The sequence below is a fragment of the Coffea arabica genome, chromosome 10c (assembly GCF_036785885.1).
Source record: "Coffea arabica cultivar ET-39 chromosome 10c, Coffea Arabica ET-39 HiFi, whole genome shotgun sequence".
Classification (NCBI taxonomy): Eukaryota; Viridiplantae; Streptophyta; class Magnoliopsida; order Gentianales; family Rubiaceae; genus Coffea; species Coffea arabica.
Window position 1 is genome coordinate 17247568 of NC_092329.1, and position 22001 is coordinate 17269568.

At 39.9% G+C, this 22001-nt stretch overlaps 1 protein-coding gene, 1 non-coding gene and 1 pseudogene across 2 annotated transcripts; 1 reads left to right on the forward strand and 2 right to left on the reverse strand.

Moving 5' to 3' along the window:
- Positions 1-6316: 6316 nt before the first annotated feature.
- On the reverse strand, positions 6317-7708 carry LOC140015836 (wall-associated receptor kinase-like 9; annotated as a pseudogene).
- A 2905-nt stretch (positions 7709-10613) lies between these two features.
- On the forward strand, positions 10614-14201 carry LOC140015837 (uncharacterized). Its single transcript, XM_072068662.1, has one exon. It carries the CDS (start codon positions 10614-10616, stop codon positions 14199-14201), a length of 3588 nt encoding a protein of 1195 aa, XP_071924763.1.
- A 2307-nt stretch (positions 14202-16508) lies between these two features.
- LOC140016326 (small nucleolar RNA R71) lies at positions 16509-16615 on the reverse strand. Its single transcript, XR_011822723.1, has one exon. It is a non-coding gene; the product is annotated as a small nucleolar RNA R71 (small nucleolar RNA).
- Positions 16616-22001: the final 5386 nt, after the last annotated feature.

A 22001-nucleotide genomic window follows, 5' to 3' on the forward strand; every position in this document is an offset into this window, starting at 1 on the left:
TTCTCTGCTCTTGTGCTTGTAATGCATTGATTAGTTCTGGCAAAGTGATTTGAGACAAATCCCTTGAATCTTCAAGGGAGCAAATCTTGGCCTCAAACCTTTCAGGTAAGCTCACCAAGACTTTCTCTATAACTCTGCTATCTGGTAATTGTTCTCCAATCGATTTGATTTTATTCACAACATCTAAGAGTTTGTCAGAGTACTCTTTGATGTTTTCTGTGTCTTTCATCCTAAGGAGCTCAAACTCTCTCATAAGGTTCAAAACCTGCATTTGTCTTGTTCTGTCATTGCCTTGAAAAGCCACTTTGAGAGTATCCCAAGCTTTCTTTGCAGTTTCACAAGTCATAATTTTTGTGAATACTGCATCAGAAACTGCTAAATGAATGCACGTCATAGCTTTTGATCTCCCTTTGGTTGCATCTCTATGGGCTCTCATTTCTGCAATAGTTGGATCTTCCGATAATTCAGGAACAGGATCTGTCTCTACCACATCCCAAAGATCATTAGCATCCAAATAGGACTTCATTTTGACAGCCCAGATTTGGTAGTTTTCACCAGCAAAATTTGGAGGATTGGACAAGAAGTTATTTCCTGGCATTTTGATGTTGAAGGCTTAAGTGTATAATTTTATAGTGAAAAGGGTTTCTCACCAAGTTCACTCACTCTCAAAGAAACAGGCCCTTAAGATTTAGGCTCTTGATACCACTTTGTTGGTTATTTGAAGCATAAACAAAGATATCAAGACTATATTGAGGGCTGAAAAAGGAGCTTTATTTCTTCATTCATCAACACCCTATTTATAGTGCTTACAAAGAAACAAACTAAAATAATTTCAGCTAACAATTCTCTAGAAAATCTCAACAAAAACTACTTGATAACATGATCTTCTACCTAACAAATCTTAGCAAAAATATTTGATCCTAACAATAAGACTTATTCTTCTACCAATTGAATGATTCTGATATCAAACTTAATCTGATAAAATCTGTAGGAAAAGTTGGTATATCTCAACAAAAACAATAACACAATCAAAAACTCCCTTTTCAAGGCTTCTTGTGTCCCTATGGCCTCCCTTTTAAACATCCCAACTACATAGTATAGTTAATATAGTGCTATCCAAACACTCCCATAGTAAATATTCAGATATTCAAATTCTCTCTCTCTCTCTCTCTCTCTCTCTTCCCCTTGTTACTATCAACCGATTCTGCCTTCTGAACTAAGCGTTTGAAATTTGGAATTCATTCTTAAAGACCCAAATTTCAGGAACAAAATCCTATTTTTCATCCATTGAATTTTTAAAGAGAGAAAGGAGACGAAAGGGTGTTTTTGTGGTTTGGGGGGGGCGCATTTGGGTAGAAAGCCTTGTGAGAAGAAGAGAGGAAGAAAATTCATCACTCCTACCTTTCCTCTGATTTCTGGATCTACAAGAAAGATTTCGTGGGGGAGGAGGATGTTTTCATTGGTAGGAGTTGATGTGTTTTTCATGAGTCTACAAATGTGGGGTGTGGTGGTGTTGATCACTGTTGATAGTGGTGGCAGAGGAACTCAGGAGAGGAGGTGGAGATGAGGCCTGCTGGCGAACAGACTTGGAGTTATTAATATGGTGAAAGCAGTGAATGATTTAATGGGAGGTCGTGGCAAACTGTAAGTCTCTTGGTCTACACGTGGGACTATAGATCGAGTTTATCCAAGCTTTTACCATGTAGAAATGTCGGCCACATGAGAGTAAGAAGTTTTTTGGCATTACAGTTTTCGAAGAATTTTTCGAGAAAAAAATTACTTTAGCACTTTTTAAAATGTAATATAATATGAGGTAAACAAAAGTGATTAGAAAATATATAAAAAAAAATATTCACTGAAGATAGAAAACAATTTTCTCCAGAAAGTGCAATCCAAACTTTTTGAATCCTAAGGATACCAAGAGTTGCTTTTTCTCTATTTTTTATTTGATTATCAACCATGGCAAGATCTATAGGTGTATCCAAATTTGCGGAAACATAATTTAAGTTTGGGTTGGCTAACATAATATCTATATTTATTGTTCTTCATTCAAAAGATATTTTTTTTCATGGCAATTTCGTTTACAAAAGACGCTTAAGTACTAAAATTAGTAGTATCTTGGAAGTTTAGTGAAGCTCACTACTCACAAATCATGCTTTTATGTATAACAAGTGGATATCAGTACTAAAAGTTAAGTGATTGTGTCATGTAAATATAGTGATATGCATAATTGGCAGTTCAATTTTGTCCCCACTTGCCAGGGTGCGCAAGTGACCACTAAATTTCAATTAAATGTCTCATCTTGGTGTTTTTTTTTTTTGTCTAGAATTAATTATCCAACTAGTTCTCCAAACTCCATCAAAATTCATCCATAGCTCCATCTGATTATCTATTTTAGGGGTTATTTTTTGACTATTTGCCTCGCCCAATATACCCATTTATGAAGATCAATGTACGCATGTGAGATGCCAAAGTACACTCTCTGCACATATGTTAACGTCTAAATGAAATGTTGCAGCAATTTGCAGCTGGGGATCAAGCCAATAGGGATATTTCGGGGCTTTGACCATTTTATTGATAAAATAAGATTCAGTAGTCAATTCAAATGAACAATTAGGACACGTGTTGCTATACAAGTTGAAATAGTATGGCCATTTAACACAGTCACCTGGCCGTTAAAACTCCTTTCCTCTGGGTTAAATCTTTTGCAATTTCCTCTGTCAACCAAAAGAAAAAAAAAACATGTGTTATCTTACCTCTGTTATTAATAACTGGACAAATTAGCAGAAATACATGTCATGAAGCAGATTGAAGGAATAGTTTTTAACTGAAGAAATTCAGATTTGGCATCTTAAATACGAGGTAAGCCATTCATTAGAAGCTGGGAGTTTAATTCTTGAAGAAACATGACAGAATGCATGGAGTGACATCGTCAAGAAAAAACCACGTTTTCTTATTCCAGCAAGATAATGTCTTGGTCTGGCGATCACGCCTTCTGTAATTTATTTCGGATGGCAGTCACTCACTAGCCCACTTCTTAGCAGTTAATTTTCTTCTGTAAGCTGAAGTTAGTTAGGACAGCCACTACCTAAACGTTAGGATCATTTTCTTCATTGCCAGAATTATAACCATGTTAGCACTTAGCTTGAAAAATGGAATTGCTCTCCTCAAGCATCTCTCTCTTCCTCTAGCTTTCTCTTGTAACTCCCTCTACAACAATTTCTTTCTCTGTTTTCCTTCAATTCTGTCCTCTGCATTTTGTGGGAATGTCAATATTATCCTCAATGAATTTTCGTATTATTTGAGCCGAAGCAAATTACTGCTTCAATACTTAATTTTCAGCAGCAATATGTACACTGAATCGGATTAGCACAGAAATATAAGAGGTGTTAACATCTGGTATGAATAAAGGGACAGATAACAGAAATATAGCAGACATAACACAGTTACATACTTTCCCTTGCGAGACTAGTGTGGTCTAATTTCTCCATTCCATTTTTTTTTTCAGACATAATTTGTTCATTCTTCTCTGAAGGCTTGCAAGATACTGCAGTATAAAACATGATGAAAAAGAGAAGGGATTGAAGTTGGAAGGATAGTTTCCCAACTTTTCTTCTGGCTCTAAGACATGTAAGAAGCTATGGCTTCCAAAAAGAAGCTACTGATGATTTCTTTACTCACTGTCCTTATAATAGTAATACTGAGGAAGACTGGATATAACATAGCATGCAAAACCTGATTTATCTGCTCTGATGACTTAAATCTGGAGGTAATTGTGTGTAAAAGCTGATATATGCATCTATCACTAAAAACCTGATTATATGCTGAGGCATTCACTATTTTGGACTTTAAGTTAAGCCGCTCAACAGCCTTCTGCGACATTCTGCTTTGAGAACCTTTAGTTCTATATCAAGAACAGAAAGGGCCATATACGGACCCAATGCATTTTGTCTAATTAATAAGGCATTACTCAAGACTCGGAACTTAGATGCTAATTACTATAATGACCAAGAAATCATAGATAACCTGTTGAATTACAACTGAAAAAGAAAATCCTCACTTTCTACAAAATTAGCTTGGATTTAAGTAACAGGAAGCCTCAGCAAGCCCAAGTCCAAGATCAAACCAGAATCCCTAAATTTGTACTAGTAGAAGCCACTTTACATTCTTAAAATATTCCACAAAACACAACAGAAGTCAGCCAAAAATGTGAGTACAGTGGTAACGAAACTAGAAAACTTGAGGCCTCTTAATGGATAATATATGATAATTCGTGAATGGCAAGCCATGATCATGAATCTTTTTCTCCATTGCTGCTACCATTTTGAAATCTCCTTTCGGGCGCTTCAAATCATCTGCCTCAGATTTTGTCTCTACAAGTCTTTGTTTAACTGTCACATGTATTGTGCTGTTGGATTTATCCCCAATAGAATCCTGAAAGTTATTAATCGGGACGGAACAGAGACGAAATTTGGGACACATGATTTCAAGCGGGAACTGGGACCAAGTCTAGATTTCAAATATCCCAACACATCTCATGTCCATCCCAATCTGTAATAATCTCTCCGATCCCATGGCCTCTACAAGAGGCACGAGCCATACGAAGGATCCAATGCACAATCGATCACCACATCCAATGAATCTGGTGCATGGTTCGAAGTCTCGGCCGAGACCGAGACGACTCGGCCGAGTCGTCACCGTCTCGGCCCCTACCAATACGATACCGTGACGAAACGATACCGAAATACTTGACTCGCCGAAAAATCTGCCGAGTCGTCACCGCGACGGATTGACTCGGCCGAGTTACACTGAGTCACTCCGAGTTATCCCGAGTCAAGACGAGAAATCAGCCGAGTCACACCGCGACGGATTGACTTGGCCGTTTCTTTTGCCATTTTTTAATTATTTTTATTTAGCATACTTTTTTATATTATTAACAATTTTTAGAATATTAAATACTTTAAAATTGGCATCTCACCGAGACCGCGATCGATATGCCGAGACCGATGTGGAACGTTCCAGGCCGCGACCGCGACCGCGAGCGTGACTTTGAACCGTGATCTGGTGCCAACGAACCGTATGCAATACAGCTCCCGTCATGGAGAAAAGGCCCCAACTGATGAGCTATCCTACCATTCACCTTTTCAGCGTCAACATTGTAATTCAGGCTTTGATCACAGCATATGCTTCATTCAACATTTTGCAACATGAATCCAACTCTTCTTCGCAAGAATCCAGGGAAACTGCTTTGCCGTTTTCCAATCTCAATTGCTCTTCTCCCTGTTAACTCCAAGTCTGCAAACCATTAGGTTCTCTTGGATGGCTGAATAATGCAGCCTAAAATGGGTTTTCCCTTGTGAAGCAATGCAATTAAAGTCCCAAATCCATCCTGGTAATTGCAGATAAAGGCCTCAGTGCCATGAACAAGGTCCAAATCCCAAACAAAATCAGGAGCAGCCGCCCCTTCTGCCATGGCCTGAAGATTACTCCACTTTGTTTCTTCTCCAGTACTGCATGAGAAGGGAACATCTTTAAAATAATTGAAAGCATGGCTTCCTTTGCTCTGATTTCGGCCTCTGTAACTCGACCCTCACCATTCTTTTCACAGGACTTGATTCGTCTCCTTTGGCCACGGTAGGCATCTTCCGATGATTTCCTCCAGCCTTGTGGGCAACACTGACACATTCATCTAGTTCGGCTTCAGGAGAGAGAGGATTCGCCATTGATATGTTCGCAGCTTCTTTATTGTGTTTTGCGCTTTGAAATTTTTTGCTGGTGAGTCAAAAACTTAAAAAGAACCTACAGTGATAGACAATAATCGATCTTGGGCCAATATATATAATGAGGGATAATGTTTTAGTCAGTTTAGCACTCAGAAGCAAGCAAGATTTTTTTTTATTTAATTTTCACTGTACTGATAAAAGAGTGTAGGCTTTATGAAGAAGTATTATAGAAGTCGATGTGTAATTTCGTGCCAATATTTATGATGGAATGCTAATTGAGAATGGGTTGGAACTTTGCGAAAATACTGCTGTTTTGAATTCATTTTAGGCCTTTCAACTATACTAAATATGGACAGAGTAGCCATCGACTTATGATACTGAATTATGAAATTATTAATGAAACTAGCAACCATGAACTAAATGAAGTTCAAAGAATATGGCTAAACTTAAAAGCTGAATTAAGCAAAAGTTCCATAGGTGATCTTCCCAGTGATGGGCATGATGGCCAGTTAGAAATTCACATGGCACTAAAAGAAGCATTGAAGAATTACGTTAGTATGAAAAATTTTTCATAATCAAAGTTATTTTAGAAAACATAAACTCCTTATTTGTTACCATAACAAATTTCAGGATGCCCAAGGCATGACATGGCCAGTATGAGCATATCTGGGAACTTAATGTACAACTCTAACCACTAACAGAGTAATGAACTAGTGCTTATTCATAAGTGGATCGACATCCGAAACAGATCTAAAGCTATCACCTTCAGTTGTCCATGTATAATTTGTTATCAGAAAACACGACAGATTCTCCCTCAATGTGGCTTGGACTTTGAAAATTTTCTGGAATAGTTGACTGCACTGATGATAGTTTCATGCTTTCCAATCCAATGGCAACTTCCTTCATAGTTGGCCTTTTCTTCCCATTTAAGTTTAAGCATCGTTGTGCAAGTTTAGCAACTGCTGTGATCTCCTGTTCATTCCCTTGATTTATGAGCTCAGGATCAAGAATATTTCTGAGAGAATCCTGTTCCATGGATATCAGGAACCTTGTTGCCAAACTCAAGTTAGAATCTTCATCTGTTGCTGCTGAGGATATTGGCTTTTGTCTTGTCAAAAGCTCAGCAAGGACCACCCCAGCTGTAAACATCACTTTTCTCTGTAAATTGGCTTGACTGGAAATATTCTGGATCCAAATAGCCAAAAGTCCCTTTAACTACAGTAGTTAAGTGAGTTTTGTCAATTGTCACAGACCTTGAAGTTCCAAAGTCTGATACTTTTGCTATGTATTTTTCATCCAAAAGTATATTGCTGGATTTGATATCTCTGTGGAAGATTGGAATTGAACTGCTGAGTGTAGATACGCCAATGCTCCTGCTACCTCGATGGCTATTCTTAGTCTCAAATTCCAAGTCAAGGGAAGCTCCTCATTATTTCCATTATGTATGAGGGTAAAGAGGGTTCCATTAGGGATAAATTCATAAACTAGTAGTGGGACTTCAGTCTCCAGACAACAACCTAGAAGCTTTACCACATTCTTATGATTGATTTGTGAAAGCAAGACAACCTCGTTGATGAATTGCCCCAATTGGTTTTCATCAACCTTTTTTGACTTCTTGATTGCTACGATTCTGCCATCCGTTAGCATCCCTTTGTAAACTGTACCTTGACCTCCTTGACCTAGTATGCGATTTTCATTGAATCCATCACTGGCCTTGTTCAATTCTTTAGCAGAGAATAGCATTGTTTTCTCAACCCCACCTTCATCAGCAGATAACTGGTGTTGCAACAAAAGACCTCCATTTCGTTTAAAAAATTTCTCTTGGCGCTTTTTGTTGCGTCTCTTTTTCACTACTTTGTACAAGGTATAAGTAGCTATCATGAGAAATAGTACGCCAACACCCGCAAAAGTACCTGTACAAATCCGATATTGCAATGATTGCAAATTTTTAGAGTCGAGACTGTTGTTGTACAAGCACGGTGCATATTACAGTTAACACACACTGAAAGATTGGTTTCAAACGAGTTGCCAGTTGAAGTTCTTGTGGGTGGTGGCTTTGGCCGGGAGATTTTTGGGCTGAGAAAGAGGAAAAGGTTTACTTGTCTAAGTTTTCTACGTATTAATGTGCCTTTCCTATGTGTGGCTGTAGTTCTTTATGTCCTTGGTGGGGGTGTCAAAGTTGAAGCGGAAGAGAGCAGTAAGGCAATTACCAAATGCAAGAGCATCGGTAAAATCAACCGATTGAAGCCCATTAGAATGGTTTTTCAAAGAAGCAAGTTTCCCTTTACGGAAGAGAAAGTTGCAATTGTTAATTGTGCACTACAAAGGACTTCGAACTGCCTATAGGGTCGTTTTATAGGCATTCGAAGTAAAGGGAAGGAAATCAGTAAAAAAAATTTCTCTCTACTTGAGAGCTTTCTCTCTCTAGCTGAGACCTTTTTCTCCTCTGGGTGGGAGAGTGAAATTTCAAATTCCAAAACCCCCGCTCAAACGCTACCAGCACCTATTCACTCGATCAGATATCTGTTAAGCTCAACATACTTCTGATTCCCAATTATAGTTGCCAAAATTCTGTAACCAGACAACAACCTTTGAAGTGCGGAAGTTGAGGAATCTAGAAAAACCAAAAAGATACTTTAAAACTTTGAGGATGCAATAGACTTGAAGGGTTGATAGAAAGGCCAACCATAAAGGAGGAAGCAAAAAGGTGGTCGGCCACACCAAGACAGCAAATGTTTGTTTCAAATCTAGGCCACCCATAATCAAGGTACAACAGTCTTGTTCTGCTCTACTGTGCCTGCTTCATGCATATTCACATGCACGATTAGAGTTGCATTTGCCTATCTGAAAGTGTTTTTACATTTAGAAGAGTGTAGTCTGTATTTCCTTTTCCTACTAGTTTGTCAAATTCTATCATTTGCATTGATATAGTTAGAGGAATCCCTCTTAGATCTCCTAAGCTCCATGGCGGATGAACTGGAGGAGGTTTTGAAAAAATTTGCTCTGTCCAACTTAGAACAGGATGGAGCATGGTTGGAGCTGGATGATGTAGATCTAGGAGTTTCCGAATGTATGACTAGTCTCATTGGGAAGATAAGAGGAGAAAAAGTGGCAAATTTTACGGGAGTTAAGAATTTTGTCACTGTAGCTTGGGGATATCCTAAGGATCTCACTATAACTGAATTGGGGCCTAATCTATTCCAGTTTTTCATACCTGACCAGGAGAACAGGTTAAGAATACTTAATGGAGGGCCTTGGCTGATTGATAGTCAAATATTAGTGTTAAACAGATGGGAGAAAGGAATTGAGGAAAACCCTGAGGCCTTTAAATTCGCACCAATATGGGTACAAGCTTGGAACTTGCCAATCCACTGGATTTCTAAGGAAGTTGGGAGGAAAATAGGCAAGGTGTTTAAGGAAGTCAAGGAAGTGTTAATACCTCACTCTGGAGGTAAGGAAGGAAAACATCTTAAGATGCTAGTGACTGCTGATATGACTCAGCCGTTGCTCAGAGGAGTTGCAGTTAAGATGAATGGAGTAACAAAATGGATTAGTTTCAGATATGAAAGGGTACCAGATTTCTGTTACAACTGCGGAATAATTGGCCACAGTGAAAGGAAATGCAAAAATGTGGTGGCTATAAGAAAAGGGCAACAGGAAAATCAATTTGGTCCCTGGCTGAGAGCCCAAGTTGGGAAAGGCTCCCCTCAGAAGGATAGTACATCCAATACGTACATCCCAGAGAAACAGGTGTGGGGATTTCAAAATGGAGAATGGATAAAGAAAAGAGGTGGAAAAGCTGTAGTAAATGATGTAACAATTCCCAGGACTGATAAGGAGAAAGAAGTGACAGAAACTATAAGCACAGATATAGTGGTGCAAGGCAGGGGGGAGGGTCTAGGGAGAGAGATCAGAGACCAGGGATGGAGGATGAGAAATCACAGGATGTATTGGAAACTGGGAAAGTAAAGAAGATGGAGGAGGTGAGAAAAGAGGAAGGAAGTCTTTCTGTTCATGTGGAGAGTGGAAGGGGGGAAGAGATAGTACCAATGGAGACACTAGCACAGACGGGAGAGTTGGGGAACAGGAATAAAGGACACCAGATGGTTGAAGGATTAAGTCAGGAAATAGATATGCAGGTTGATGGGGAGGAACCTGATCAATTGAAAGGAGGTGGTACTAAGAGAGGAAGAAGAGTGAAACTGCTGAATAAGACAAACACTGGAGGAAGACATCCTCTGAAAGAGATCCAAAATTTGGGAACTGGAACTGGACTGAACATCAAGAGAAAGTTTTACATTGTTGATGAGGAAATGGAGGAATTGGACGCACCTGATCAGGCTTATAAAAAGAATAGAATAAAAGGAGAGGAGGAAAACAGCAGCAGGAGCAGATGGGAGGAAGAGGCCAGCCCAACATGGTCTCTCAATCAACCATGAGAGCTCTGGTGTGGAACTGCCAAGGTGCTGGGAGCCCCTTGACAGTTCCCCATTTGAAGGAGGAAAACAGACTCCTCTCCCCAAATTTAATTTTCCTGAGCGAAACAAAAAATAGGAAAAATTACATGGAAAAAGTCAAAAAAATTTTGAAGTTTGAGAACAACTTTATAGTTGAAGCCATGAACAAAGTGGGAGGTATGGCACTTTTTTGGAACAATGAAGTGAAGATCTCTGAAGTACTAGGAACAGCTTTCACAATTGAGGCAAAAGTGGAAGATGAGGAGAAGAAGAAAAACTGGTGGTTCATTGGAATATATGCCAGCTGTGATAGTCTTATAAGAAGGGGGCAGTGGGAAGTAATTAACAGAAGAAAAACAGGGTGGGGGAAAAAATGGATTATCATGGGTGATTTCAATGATATTATCTCCAACGATGAAAAATGGGTGGTAGGATGAGGGATAATAGAAGTTTCCAAGATTTTAGGAATTTCATTAATAATAACCAGTTGATAGATGTGGGCTATGAAGGGAAGCCATGGACGTGGAGTAACAACTGGTATGGGATTGGGGAAGTAAAAGAAAGATTAGATAGGGGATTATGCAATGTAGAATGGTCACAATGTTTTGATGAAGCCTATTGCACACACATTGAATCTCATGCTTCAGACCATAGTATGCTGGTGCTGGAAACCCAGAGAGAAAAAAAGAGAAGGAAAAAAAGGTTCCAGTTTGATAAGAGATGGCTGCAGAAAGAAGAAATAGAAGGAGTGATCCAGAAGGCATGGAGTATCCCCTGTAAAGGAACAAGATGGTTTAAGGTGAAGGAGAAAATAAAAAGCTGCAGGGTGGAGTTATTGAAATGGAGTAGCTGCAAGAAAGGGAACTCGTTTGAAAAGATTAAATGGTGCAAAAAACAGATTGAAGACATTAAGGCATCGACATCAGATGATAAAAGACAGCAAGTACAGGAAATGAAAAAACAGCTAAAAGTGGCTTATAATGAGGAAGAAGCTTTTTGGAACCAGAAATCTAGAATAAGCTGGCTGAAGGAAGGGGATAAAAATACTCAATTCTTCCATGCAACAGTGAAGGGGAGGAGGAAAAGGAATAGATTGCACAAGTTAAGAAAGGCGTGTGGTGATTGGACAGCAAATGAGGATGAGCTGGGTAGAGAAGTTGCTAAATACTATGGTGAATTGTTCAAGTCCACGGCAGCTGGGGAGCTTGATGAGATCTTAGAAGGGATTCCTATCACTATAACTGAACAAATGAACAAGGAACTGACTAAAAAAGTGGATGAAAATGAGATAAAGAATGCATTCTTCTCTATGGATCCTAATAAGGCTCCTGGTAGTGATGGCATGTCCCCCCTCTTTTTCCAAAAATTCTGGAGTCTTATCAAAAAGGATCTAGTAAATGCAATCCAAGGTTTCTTCCATGATGGTGTCATTCTAAAGGCCATAAACCATACTGTTATCTCTCTGATCCCAAAAGTTGAATGCCCCACAGAGATTAACCAGTATAGGCCTATTAGTCTTTGCCAAGTGGTTTACAAAGCACTAGCTAAAATCCTTGTTAACAGACTCAAGCCTTATCTCAGTAGATGCATTAGTAAAAGTCAGTCTGCATTTGTACCAGGTAGGCAAATCCTAGACAACGTCATCTTGTCCCATGAATTGATGCATTTTCTCAAAAATAAAAGGCATGGTAGAATGGGATATATGGCTGTGAAACTAGATATGTCTAAGGCCTATGACAGGGTAGAATGGAGATTTTTGAAGGCAATAATGGAGAAAATGCGATTCTGCTCTACTTGGATAAATTGGATCATATCATGTATCAGCTCAGTTACCTATTCCTTCAACATTAATGGCGAACACAAGGAGCTTATTACACCTTCAAGAGGTATCAGGCAAGGAGATCCTCTATCTCCTTACTTATTTTTGTTATGCTCAGAAGGACTATCAAGCTTATTACAGAAAGCAAAGATGGGGAAGGAGTTAACAGGAGTTAAAATCAGCAGGGGGGCGCCAGTCATCACTCATCTATTCTTTGCTGATGACTCCTTGGTGTTCTGCAAAGCTAGTAAACAAGAAGCTGAGAAACTGATCATGATACTTAAAGAGTATGAAGAGGCAACTGGGCAGCTTATTAACTTGGAAAAGTCATCAGTGTTCTTTAGCAAAAATACAATGCCAGATGTGAGGAATGAGGTTTGTCAGGCGCTGGGGTCAATTAAACAGGTAGAGCAAGGCAAATACCTGGGACTGCCCATGATTATTACAAAATCTAAGAGCCAGGTTTTTGGATTCATAAGGAACTCTATAGATAAGAAACTGCAAGGATGGAAAAATAAGCTTCTGAGCCAGGCAGGGAAAGAGATTACGCTCAAAGCTGTGGCAATGGCCATGCCTGCCTACACAATGTCCTGTTTCAGACTAAATTCAAAGCTGTGCAGAGAAATAAGCTCGAAAATGGCAGACTATTGGTGGGGTGATACTGATGGTAAGAAAAAGCTTCACTGGATAAGCTGGAAGAAGATGACAGAGAAAAGAAGCAAGGGAGGGATGGGGTTCAAAGATCTGCAACTGTTTAACAAAGCTCTTCTGGCTAAACAAGTTTGGAAACTGATAACGCAACCAAATTTGTTAGTTAGTAAAGTGTTAAAAGGAAAGTACTACCCCAAGCAATCTATTTTCAAATGCAAGGTGCCTCAGAATGCATCTTGGATCTGGCAGAGTTTAGCAGATATCAGAAAGGATATGCAAGCAGGAATTAGGAGGAAAATTGGCAACGGAAAAGGAACCAGAATTTGGTGGGACAACTGGATTCCAGATAGACCTGAAGGAAGACCAACATCAGTTCAACCACAGGGGTGTCAACTGGAGTATGTCTCTGAACTGATCAGGAATAACAGATGGAATAGAGTGCTGGTATTCAAAACTTTCAATCCACAAGATGCTGAGAGAATACTAAGCATACCAATAAGTATGACTGGAATAGAGGACAGCTACTGGTGGAAGCATTCTCAAAATGGTCAGTACTCGGTTCAATCTGGATATAAGATTTGGATGAAGGAAACAGAAGCAGAGAGATCAAGAATGCGGAAAGAAGCTGGAACAAGCTATGAAGGAACCAATCCTAGAATCTGGAATTCATTGTGGCAGCAGAATGTAAGTCAGAAAATGAAAGTTTTTGTTTGGAAATGCCTGCACAATGGTATCCCAGTCAGAGAGACAATCTATACTAGAACAAGGCAAGGACATCCCATATGTACTGGATGTGGGGAGAAGGAAGAAACCATTGAGCACATGTTGTTCCAATGCAATAGGGCTATGGAAATCTGGAAATTGGCACCAGTACAATGGGATGGAATAGCACATCTATCAGGCTGCTTTACAAAATGGTGGATAGCAATTCAGGAAGCTCAAGACAGCAGAGGTGTTAAGGATCAAGTCAATCTCACCATAAACATACTCTGGCAGATATGGAAAGCTAAGAACGATAGAGAGTTTAACCATAAGGAAAAGGAGCCTTCCAAGGTAATTGAGAAGGCGCTGAAGGAATGGATAGAATTTGAGAAAGCTAACAAAGGGAAAGATTCAAGGAAGAGCACTCAAGAAACAGAGCTACAGCAATGGAATGACCAAGATCAAAATGAGAGCCATGCTGGATTGATATTAAAGATCCACACCAGTCAGGACAAAAGGCAAGCAGCAGTAGGGATTGGAATCTCAGCAACAGACAACATGGGAAGATTGCAAGCAATTTGGGCACTAAGAGAATGGTTATCAGGCGACACCTTACAAGACCAGGTTGTTGCAGTTAGGCTAGCTCTACTGAAAGCTGGAAGTCAAGGCTGGAGGAACATCAGAATGGAACTGGACAACCGCAAGGTGGTAGATGCCATTAAGGGAGCAAGGCTCAACAATCAGCAGATGACTACATTAATAGAGGACATTAGATCAATCTGTACCTTGTTTCATCAGTGCTCCATCTTTTTTGCCAACTCTAGGAAATTAGAATTGATAGGATGTTAATTGTTAGTAATTTTATTGTTAATTTTCCTTTTTATTCTTGCCAAATATTGCTTTAATTTGCTTTAATTGTCAATATATATTTATATTTGGTATTTGGATATAATTTCAGAAATTGGAGCAGAAACCTCTTGAGAAGATTATTGTGAAACTTTACACAATTCTGGTGCAAACCAACGAGAAAGAATGGAATTGCATTTGGGAATTCAATTTGGCTAGACAACATATCAAAATTGGTGGGGACCGCAAATTAAAGTGGAGCAGAAACCTTCTTGAGAAGATTATTGTGAAACTCTATACAATTGGCCCATATGCATGGTGTAAACCAACGTCCATTTCTTTCTATGATGAAAAGGAATTGAATTGCATTTGACTGGCCAACATCTCAATTAGGTGGGGACCGTGAAGAATTGACCATTGTGTAAAAACACATTTTTGGTTTGCTCTCTTATTTGTGAACTTGTGCACTTGGTCAAAGGAAACCGACAAACCATAGTTGGCTTTGCTTTTGTTTTCGGTGGAGTTGATTAGGTAGGGAAGGAATGTTTTCTTTTGTGAGCGTGGAGTGAAGTTTCGAATTGGCTTGTTTTTATGCGTGGGAGAGCCGCACATTTCCGGAGTTAGTTTTTCTTCTTCTCTTCCGTCTGGGAAGAGGAGTTTTAGTTTTCTCTTCGAGGGATGTTCCGGAGGAGAGAATAGGGAGTTGTTTTGGCTTGTTGAATTCTAGTGTGCAATTTTCTTATTCTCTTCCGAAAGCTTTGTTATTCACTCTCTCAATTATCGAAGAAAGATGATGTCTTTAAATTCAATTGAATTGTGTGAAGATTTTCTTATGAGGCGTGGCTAATTTTCTCATCTAGTCAAGGATCAACGCGACGACGCAGTCCCATATATCTGTGAGATTTAATTAATTTTACGTGTTCCTTAATTTGTTAATATTTGCATGTTTTCTATTTTAATTTCCATGGGATTATTTTGTTAATTGGATATCAAGGGCCCGATGTGCAATTTGACTTATTAATCTCTTGTCAAATTAATCAATTAAATCCGTAATTGTTTAGTTGGTTAATATTAGTGACAATTAGTATTTTCACATACTAGGGGAACATACAATCTGATTTAAATAACCCTCGTAGCGTGTTATTAATTTGGGTTAGGCTTTTCTAGTTTTTAATGCAATTAGGAAATTAATTTCTACGGTCGTACCTAGGAGTATTTCCTGGTTAGGGGTAATCAATGGTCGTACCTTGGTTATCAATAAATTAAGGAAAAGCTGGTCGTTAGAGCTTATCGACGACTATAACTAACCTGTTAATAAAATTAAGTGAACCTTCTTTGCATCAATGATCGGATGAATGGACTGTGTCTACGTAGTTGTATCCTTGGCTAGAATTTATTTATTATTTATTTAATTTCCATTTACATTCGTATTAATTATTTATTTATTTTTGGTTAAATTGTTTAATTATTTTTTAGTTAAATTGTTTAATTATTTATTTTTAGTTTTATCTGATAAAAATCCCTCGTGTCTCGAATTTAAAAAGAATCGAATTTTTTCTAGTCCCTGTGGATTCGACCCTGCTTACTACTATACACAGAAAATTTATTTTTCTTAAGCAGGTATTTATTATTGCACAGGCACGACACCTGTCAATTTTTGGCGCCGTTGCCGGGGACTGGCGTTAATTATTTGTTTCTTTTTAAGTTCATTTTTGTTCTAATTTTCTGGTATTTTTCTAGTTTATGCCTCGTTCTTCTCGTACAGGCGAATTAATTTTCGACCTTGAAGTAGAGAAGACCGCGCGTAAAACGAGGAAAGAAACCAGGTAGCTCAGAGAAGAGCAATACGGTATTGCACCTCAGGGACTTGATCCAGAGGTTGAGCCGACAAATTTGTCTGGTGACAATTCGAGTGATTCAGACCAAGAGAAAGTCACTATGGCAAATGCACGAACACTAAGGGAGTTGGCTGCTCCTGATTTAAATCAGCAGCCCTTGTGCATTACTTTTCCAAATTTAAATGATGACACTCCCTTTGAACTAAAATCTGGTCTAATTCATCTCTTGCCATCTTTCCATGGTCTACCAGGCGAGGAGCCCTACAAGCACTTGCAAGAGTTCGACGTCGTTTGCAACAGTATGAAACCCCCGGGAATTACAGAAGAGCAAATAAAGATGAGGGCCTTCCCCTTCTCTTTGAAAGACTCCGCAAAAGACTGGCTCTACTACCTACCGCCTGGTAGTATCACCACGTGGGACCAATTGAAGAAAAAATTTCTGGACAAGTACTTTCCGGCGTCTTGAGCTGCGAGCCTAAGGAAAGAGATATGTGGTATCAAACAACACCCTAGCGAGTCTCTCTATGAGTACTGGGAGAGATTTAAGAAACTGTGCACCAAATGCCCTCAGCATCAGATAAGTGAGCAACTGCTTATTCAATATTTCTATGAGGGGTTGCTTTTCAGGGACAGAAGCATAATCGATGCTGCAAGTGGAGGGGCGTTGGTGAACAAAACCCCTCGAGGAGCATGGGAGTTGATTGAAGGGATGGCTGAGAACTCACAGCAGTTTGGTTCAAGAGAAGACATCCCGACGCGTAGGGTGAATGAGGTGGAAACGTCCTCTATCCAACAGCAGATCTCCGAATTAACATCTTTCGTAAGACAATTAGCTGTGGGGAGTGCTTCACAAGCCAAAGTGTGTGGGGTGTGCACTGCCGTGGGTCATCCTACGGAAATGTGTCCACTGGTTCAAGAAGAAACGGCAGAACAGGTGAACATGGCTGGCCACGTGCCCGCGCTAAGAAAGCAGTACGACCCGTACTCAAACACCTACAATCCTGGTTGGAGGGATCACCCCAACCTTAGCTATGGAGGAAATAGGCAGTCTAACTTTGTGCCAAATAGATCACAAGGGCACCAACAGCAGTATCATCCTCGCCCACCACCACCACCATCCTCTTCAAACTCAAGTCCGTCCATGGAAGAGATGATGAAGCAATTACTTGCTAACCAACAAAAGACGGATTCAGACCTGCAAAGCATGAGAAATCAATTGGGACAGGTGCAATCATTGCAAAATCAAATGAATCAAATGGCTATAACAATCAACCGTTTGGAGTTCCAAATTCAAGGAAAGTTGCCATCTCAACCTGAGGCAAATCCAAAGAATGTAAGCGCAATGACCTTAAGGAGTGGCAAGGAAGTTCAAGGACCCAAACCGGTGATTCCTAAAGACAAGGACGAAAAACGGATTGAGAAAGAATTGGAAGAGGAGGGCACAGACAACAAAAATGCAAAGGTACCCTCGAACCCAATTCCTACAACTAAAACTAATCCACCTCCCTTTCCTAGCAGGTTAGAGAAACCAAAGAAGCAAGACAAGGAAAAAGAGGTCCTGGAGATCTTTCGCAAGGTGGAGATCAACATACCCCTACTGGATGCGATTGAACAAGTACCCAGGTACGCAAAATTTTTGAGGGACCTGTGTGCCAACCGCAAGCGGTTGAAGGGAAATGAACGAGTTATAGTTGGGGAGAATGTTTCAGCAATTCTACAAAGAAAGCTTCCACCGAAATGCGGAGATCCAGGTATGTTTACTATTTCTTGTAGGATAGGTAATATTTTGATTGGAAAGGCCATGTTAGACCTAGGAGCCTCGATTAATGTCATGCCAAAGTCCATTTCTGCTTCATTGAACTTAGGCCCTTTGAAAGAGACTGGGATAATAATCCAATTAGCTGACAGGACCAATGCATACCCTGACGGGTTGATTGAAGATGTTTTGGTAAAAATTAATGAATTGGTTTTTCCATCTGATTTTTATGTGCTCGACATGGAGGATGAACACTCCCGTGATCCGTCACCTTTGTTGTTAGGCAGACCCTTTTTTAGCACAGCCCGAACCAAAATTGATGTTAATAAGGGTACTTTGTCTATGAAATTTGATGGTGAGATTGTTCACTTTAACATCTTTGAGACCATGAAATATCCATCCGATTCAAATGTTGGCTCTGTTTTCTCGATAAATGTTATTGACGCTGCTATACAGGAGGTTTTTGAAATTGAAGGCAGGGATGAGCTAGAGGTCGTTCTGACCAGGCACTTCGAGTCCGAAACGACCTCTGGAGTAGAGTTGAGTGAAGAGCTTAAATGCGTGATTGGATCATTGCAAACGTTACCAACCACGAAGACAAGGTATGACCTCGCACCCATTTTTATACCTAAACCTCACAAAAGGTTACTTCCATCTGTGGTGCAGGCACCTGTCTTGGAACTAAAATCACTGCCGAAACACCTAAAGTATGTATACTTAGGTGAAGGGGAGACACTTCCAGTGATCATCTCCGCGGGTTTATCAAAGGTTCAAGAAGAGAAACTACTTCGAGTTCTTAGGGAACATAAGCAGGCGATAGGATGGACCATCGCCGATATCAAGGGAATTAGCCCCGTGGTGTGTATGCACCGAATTCGACTCGAGGAGAATGCTAAACCCGTACGGCAAGCTCAACGGAGATTAAATCCTCTCATGATGGAGGTCGTAAAGAAAGAGATTTTAAAACTGCTGGACGTTGGAATTATATTTGCAATATCAGATAACCCGTGGGTAAGTCCAGTACAGGTGGTCCCGAAGAAGGCGGTGACGGTAGAATCAAACCAAGAGGGTGAGCTCGTACCAATTCGAAAGCCCACCGAATGGCGACAGTGTATCGATTACCGAAAGCTAAATGCCGTCACGAAAAAGGACCATTTCCCCCTCCCTTTCATTGACCAAATGGTGGAGCGATTAGCATGTCGGGTTTACTATTGTTTCTTGGATGGATTTTCAGGTTATTTTCAAATTGCCATCGCACCCGAGGATCAAGAGAAGACTACTTTCACCTGCCCATTTGGAACATTTGCATACCGAAAGATGCCATTTGGATTGTGTAATGCACCTGCTACCTTCCAAAGATGCATGGTAAGTATCTTTTCAGAATATGTTGAGAAGATTATTGAGGTTTTCATGGACGATTTCAGTGTATATGATGAAAGTTTTGAAAACTGTCTAGATAACCTGAAATTGATCTTAGTAAGGTGTATAGAAACTAATCTCGTGCTTAATTGGGAAAAATGTCATTTTATGGTTGAACACGGGATAGTTTTGGGTCATGTTGTATCATCTACAGGTATTGATGTTGATAAGGCAAAAATAGATGTTATATCTACTTTACCTTACCCCGCGACTGTGCGGGAAGTTCGTTCCTTCTTGGGTCACGCAGGTTTCTATAGAAGGTTCATCAAGGATTTCTCGAAAATTGGAGCACCTTTGTTCCAACTTTTGCAAAAGGATGTATCCTTCGAATTTGATGAAACATGTAAGGGGGCATTCAATAAGTTAAAGGAGTTATTGACCACCTCACCTATTATCCAACCCTCTGACTGGAACCTCCCATTCGAGATCATGTGCGATGCCAGTGACTATGCAGTGGGTGCGGTATTGGGTCAAAGAGTAGGAAAGGCAGCTCATGCTATCTACTACGCATCTCGAGCCTTGAACGGATCTCAATTGAACTATTCAACCACCGAAAAGGAGCTTTTAGCAGTTGTTTTTGCCTTAGAAAAATTTCGGTCTTATTTACTTGGTGCTAAAGTTATTATTTTTTCTGATCATGCAGCTTTGCGGTATCTGTTGACCAAAAAAGAGGCAAAACCGCGATTGATACGGTGGATATTGTTGCTACAAGAGTTCAACCTGGAGATCCGAGATAAGAAAGGGGCGGAGAATCTGGTAGCAGATCACTTGAGTCGAGTACAAGTCGTCGAAGATGACATCCCACTGAGAGAAGCATTCCCCGAGGAGCATTTATTTTCTATTAATTCATCTTTGCCTTGGTATGCAGATATTGTTAATTTTCTAGTCACCGACAAATTTCCTACAGGATAGCCTAAGGCAAAGAGAGACAAGTTGAAAAGTGATGCAAAGTCTTACATTTGGGATGATTCTTACCTCTGGAAGCGGGGCGCCGATCAAATCATCCGTAGATGTGTAAGTGAAGCTGAATTTCAATCTATTTTAGCCTATTGTCACTCTTTTGCATGTGGATGTCACTTTGGACCAAAGAGAACGGCTCGTAAGGTGCTAGAGAGTGGATTCTATTGGCCAACTCTATTCAAGGATGCCTACTCATTTTGTAAGTCATGTGATAAGTGTCAAAGAGTGGGTAATATCTCTCGTAGGGATCAAATGATTCAAACCCCAATGATTTTTGTTGAAATTTTTGACGTTTGGGGCATTGATTTTATGGGTCCTTTTCCTTCGTCCTTTGGTTTTTTGTATATATTGCTTGCTGTAGATTATGTTTCGAAGTGGGTAGAAGCAAAGGCCACCCGCACTAATGATTCCAAAGTGGTTGCAGAATTCGTTAAGTCTAATATTTTTGTTCGCTTTGGGATGCCGCGAGCAATTGTAAGTGATCGGGGTACTCATTTCTGCAACAAAATGATAGCTGCAATTTTTAGGAGATATGGTGTATTGCACAAAGTCTCTACATCCTACCATCCTCAGACAAATGGTCAGGCGGAAGCATCGAACCGAGAGATCAAATCAATTCTAGAAAAGATGGTCCGACCCGATAGGAAGGATTGGAGTGTGAGACTAGAGGATGCACTATGGGCATATAGGACGGCATACAAGACACCTATTGGCATGTCCCCTTACCGATTGGTATTTGGAAAACCATGTCATCTCCCGGTAGAGTTTGAGCATAGAGCGTTTTGGGCGGTCAAGCAATGCAATATGGATATCGAGGAGGGCGGAATTCAAAGGAAGTTGCAATTACAAGAGTTGGAAGAAATCCGAAATGAAGCATACGAGAATGCAGTGATCTATAAAGAGAAGAATCGGATCTTTCATGATCAACAGATCTCTAGGAAGACATTCGTCTGCGGGCAAAAAGTTTTACTATACCACTCCAAATTGAAACTATTTCCAGGTAAATTACGTTCTCGTTGGATTGGCCCTTTTGTTGTGACTAATGTCTTTCATTAAGGTGCAGTAGAGATCCAAAGTTTGAAAACGGAGAAGAAATTTGTGGTGAATGGTCACCGTCTCAAGCCGTATTATGAAGGATTTCCAATTGAACGGGTGGAGATGATGCAACTGGAAGACCCGATTTGCTTAGTTTAAGCAAGTTCTGGACTCCGTCTAGCCAAAGACGTTAAAGAAAGGCGCTTTTGGGAGGCAACCCAATTTTTGATTTTGTTGGTTTTTGTTGTTCAATTCGTTAAATATGTCGTTTCTCATTTGGGTATTGCTTAAACTTGATATTTTCTCTACTATGATCAGGACAGGTGATCATGGCGTACCCGCACAGAGAGGGCACGCATTAATCTTACAAATTCCAACTTCAAGGTCAGAGGATGTTTCTAAAACATGACATGCCCACGCCATGTTAGTAAAATCTCAACATTCGGAAGTGGAATCTTGGCGTGCCCACGAGGAGAGGGCACGTATTAATGTTCAAAAACTGATTCTCAAGGACAGAGAATGTTTTCTAATCTTGGCATGCTCACGCCATGTTTGACGAACTAAAAAAAAAAAATCAAAATGCTGTTATTTTCCTTCTTAACATTTGTTTTAGTTTTTCCGCAATTCAATTCTGAATTTAAAAAAAAAAACTGTAAGATCAAAAACTATTTTTTTTCCTTTCTTTTTCTCTTTTCTTTCTTTTCTTTTTCTTTCTTTCTTTTTCTTTTCTTTCTTCTTCTTCCCGCTGTCCGTGTTTTCTTCTTCCTCGCGCTCTCCGCCAACCTCTATTCTCCA

What these genes read in the sequence shown, in the direction of transcription:
- LOC140015837 (XM_072068662.1), top strand. Translation starts at nt 10,614, where the DNA reads ATGAGGGATAATAGAAGTTTCCAAGATTTTAGGAATTTCATTAATAAT.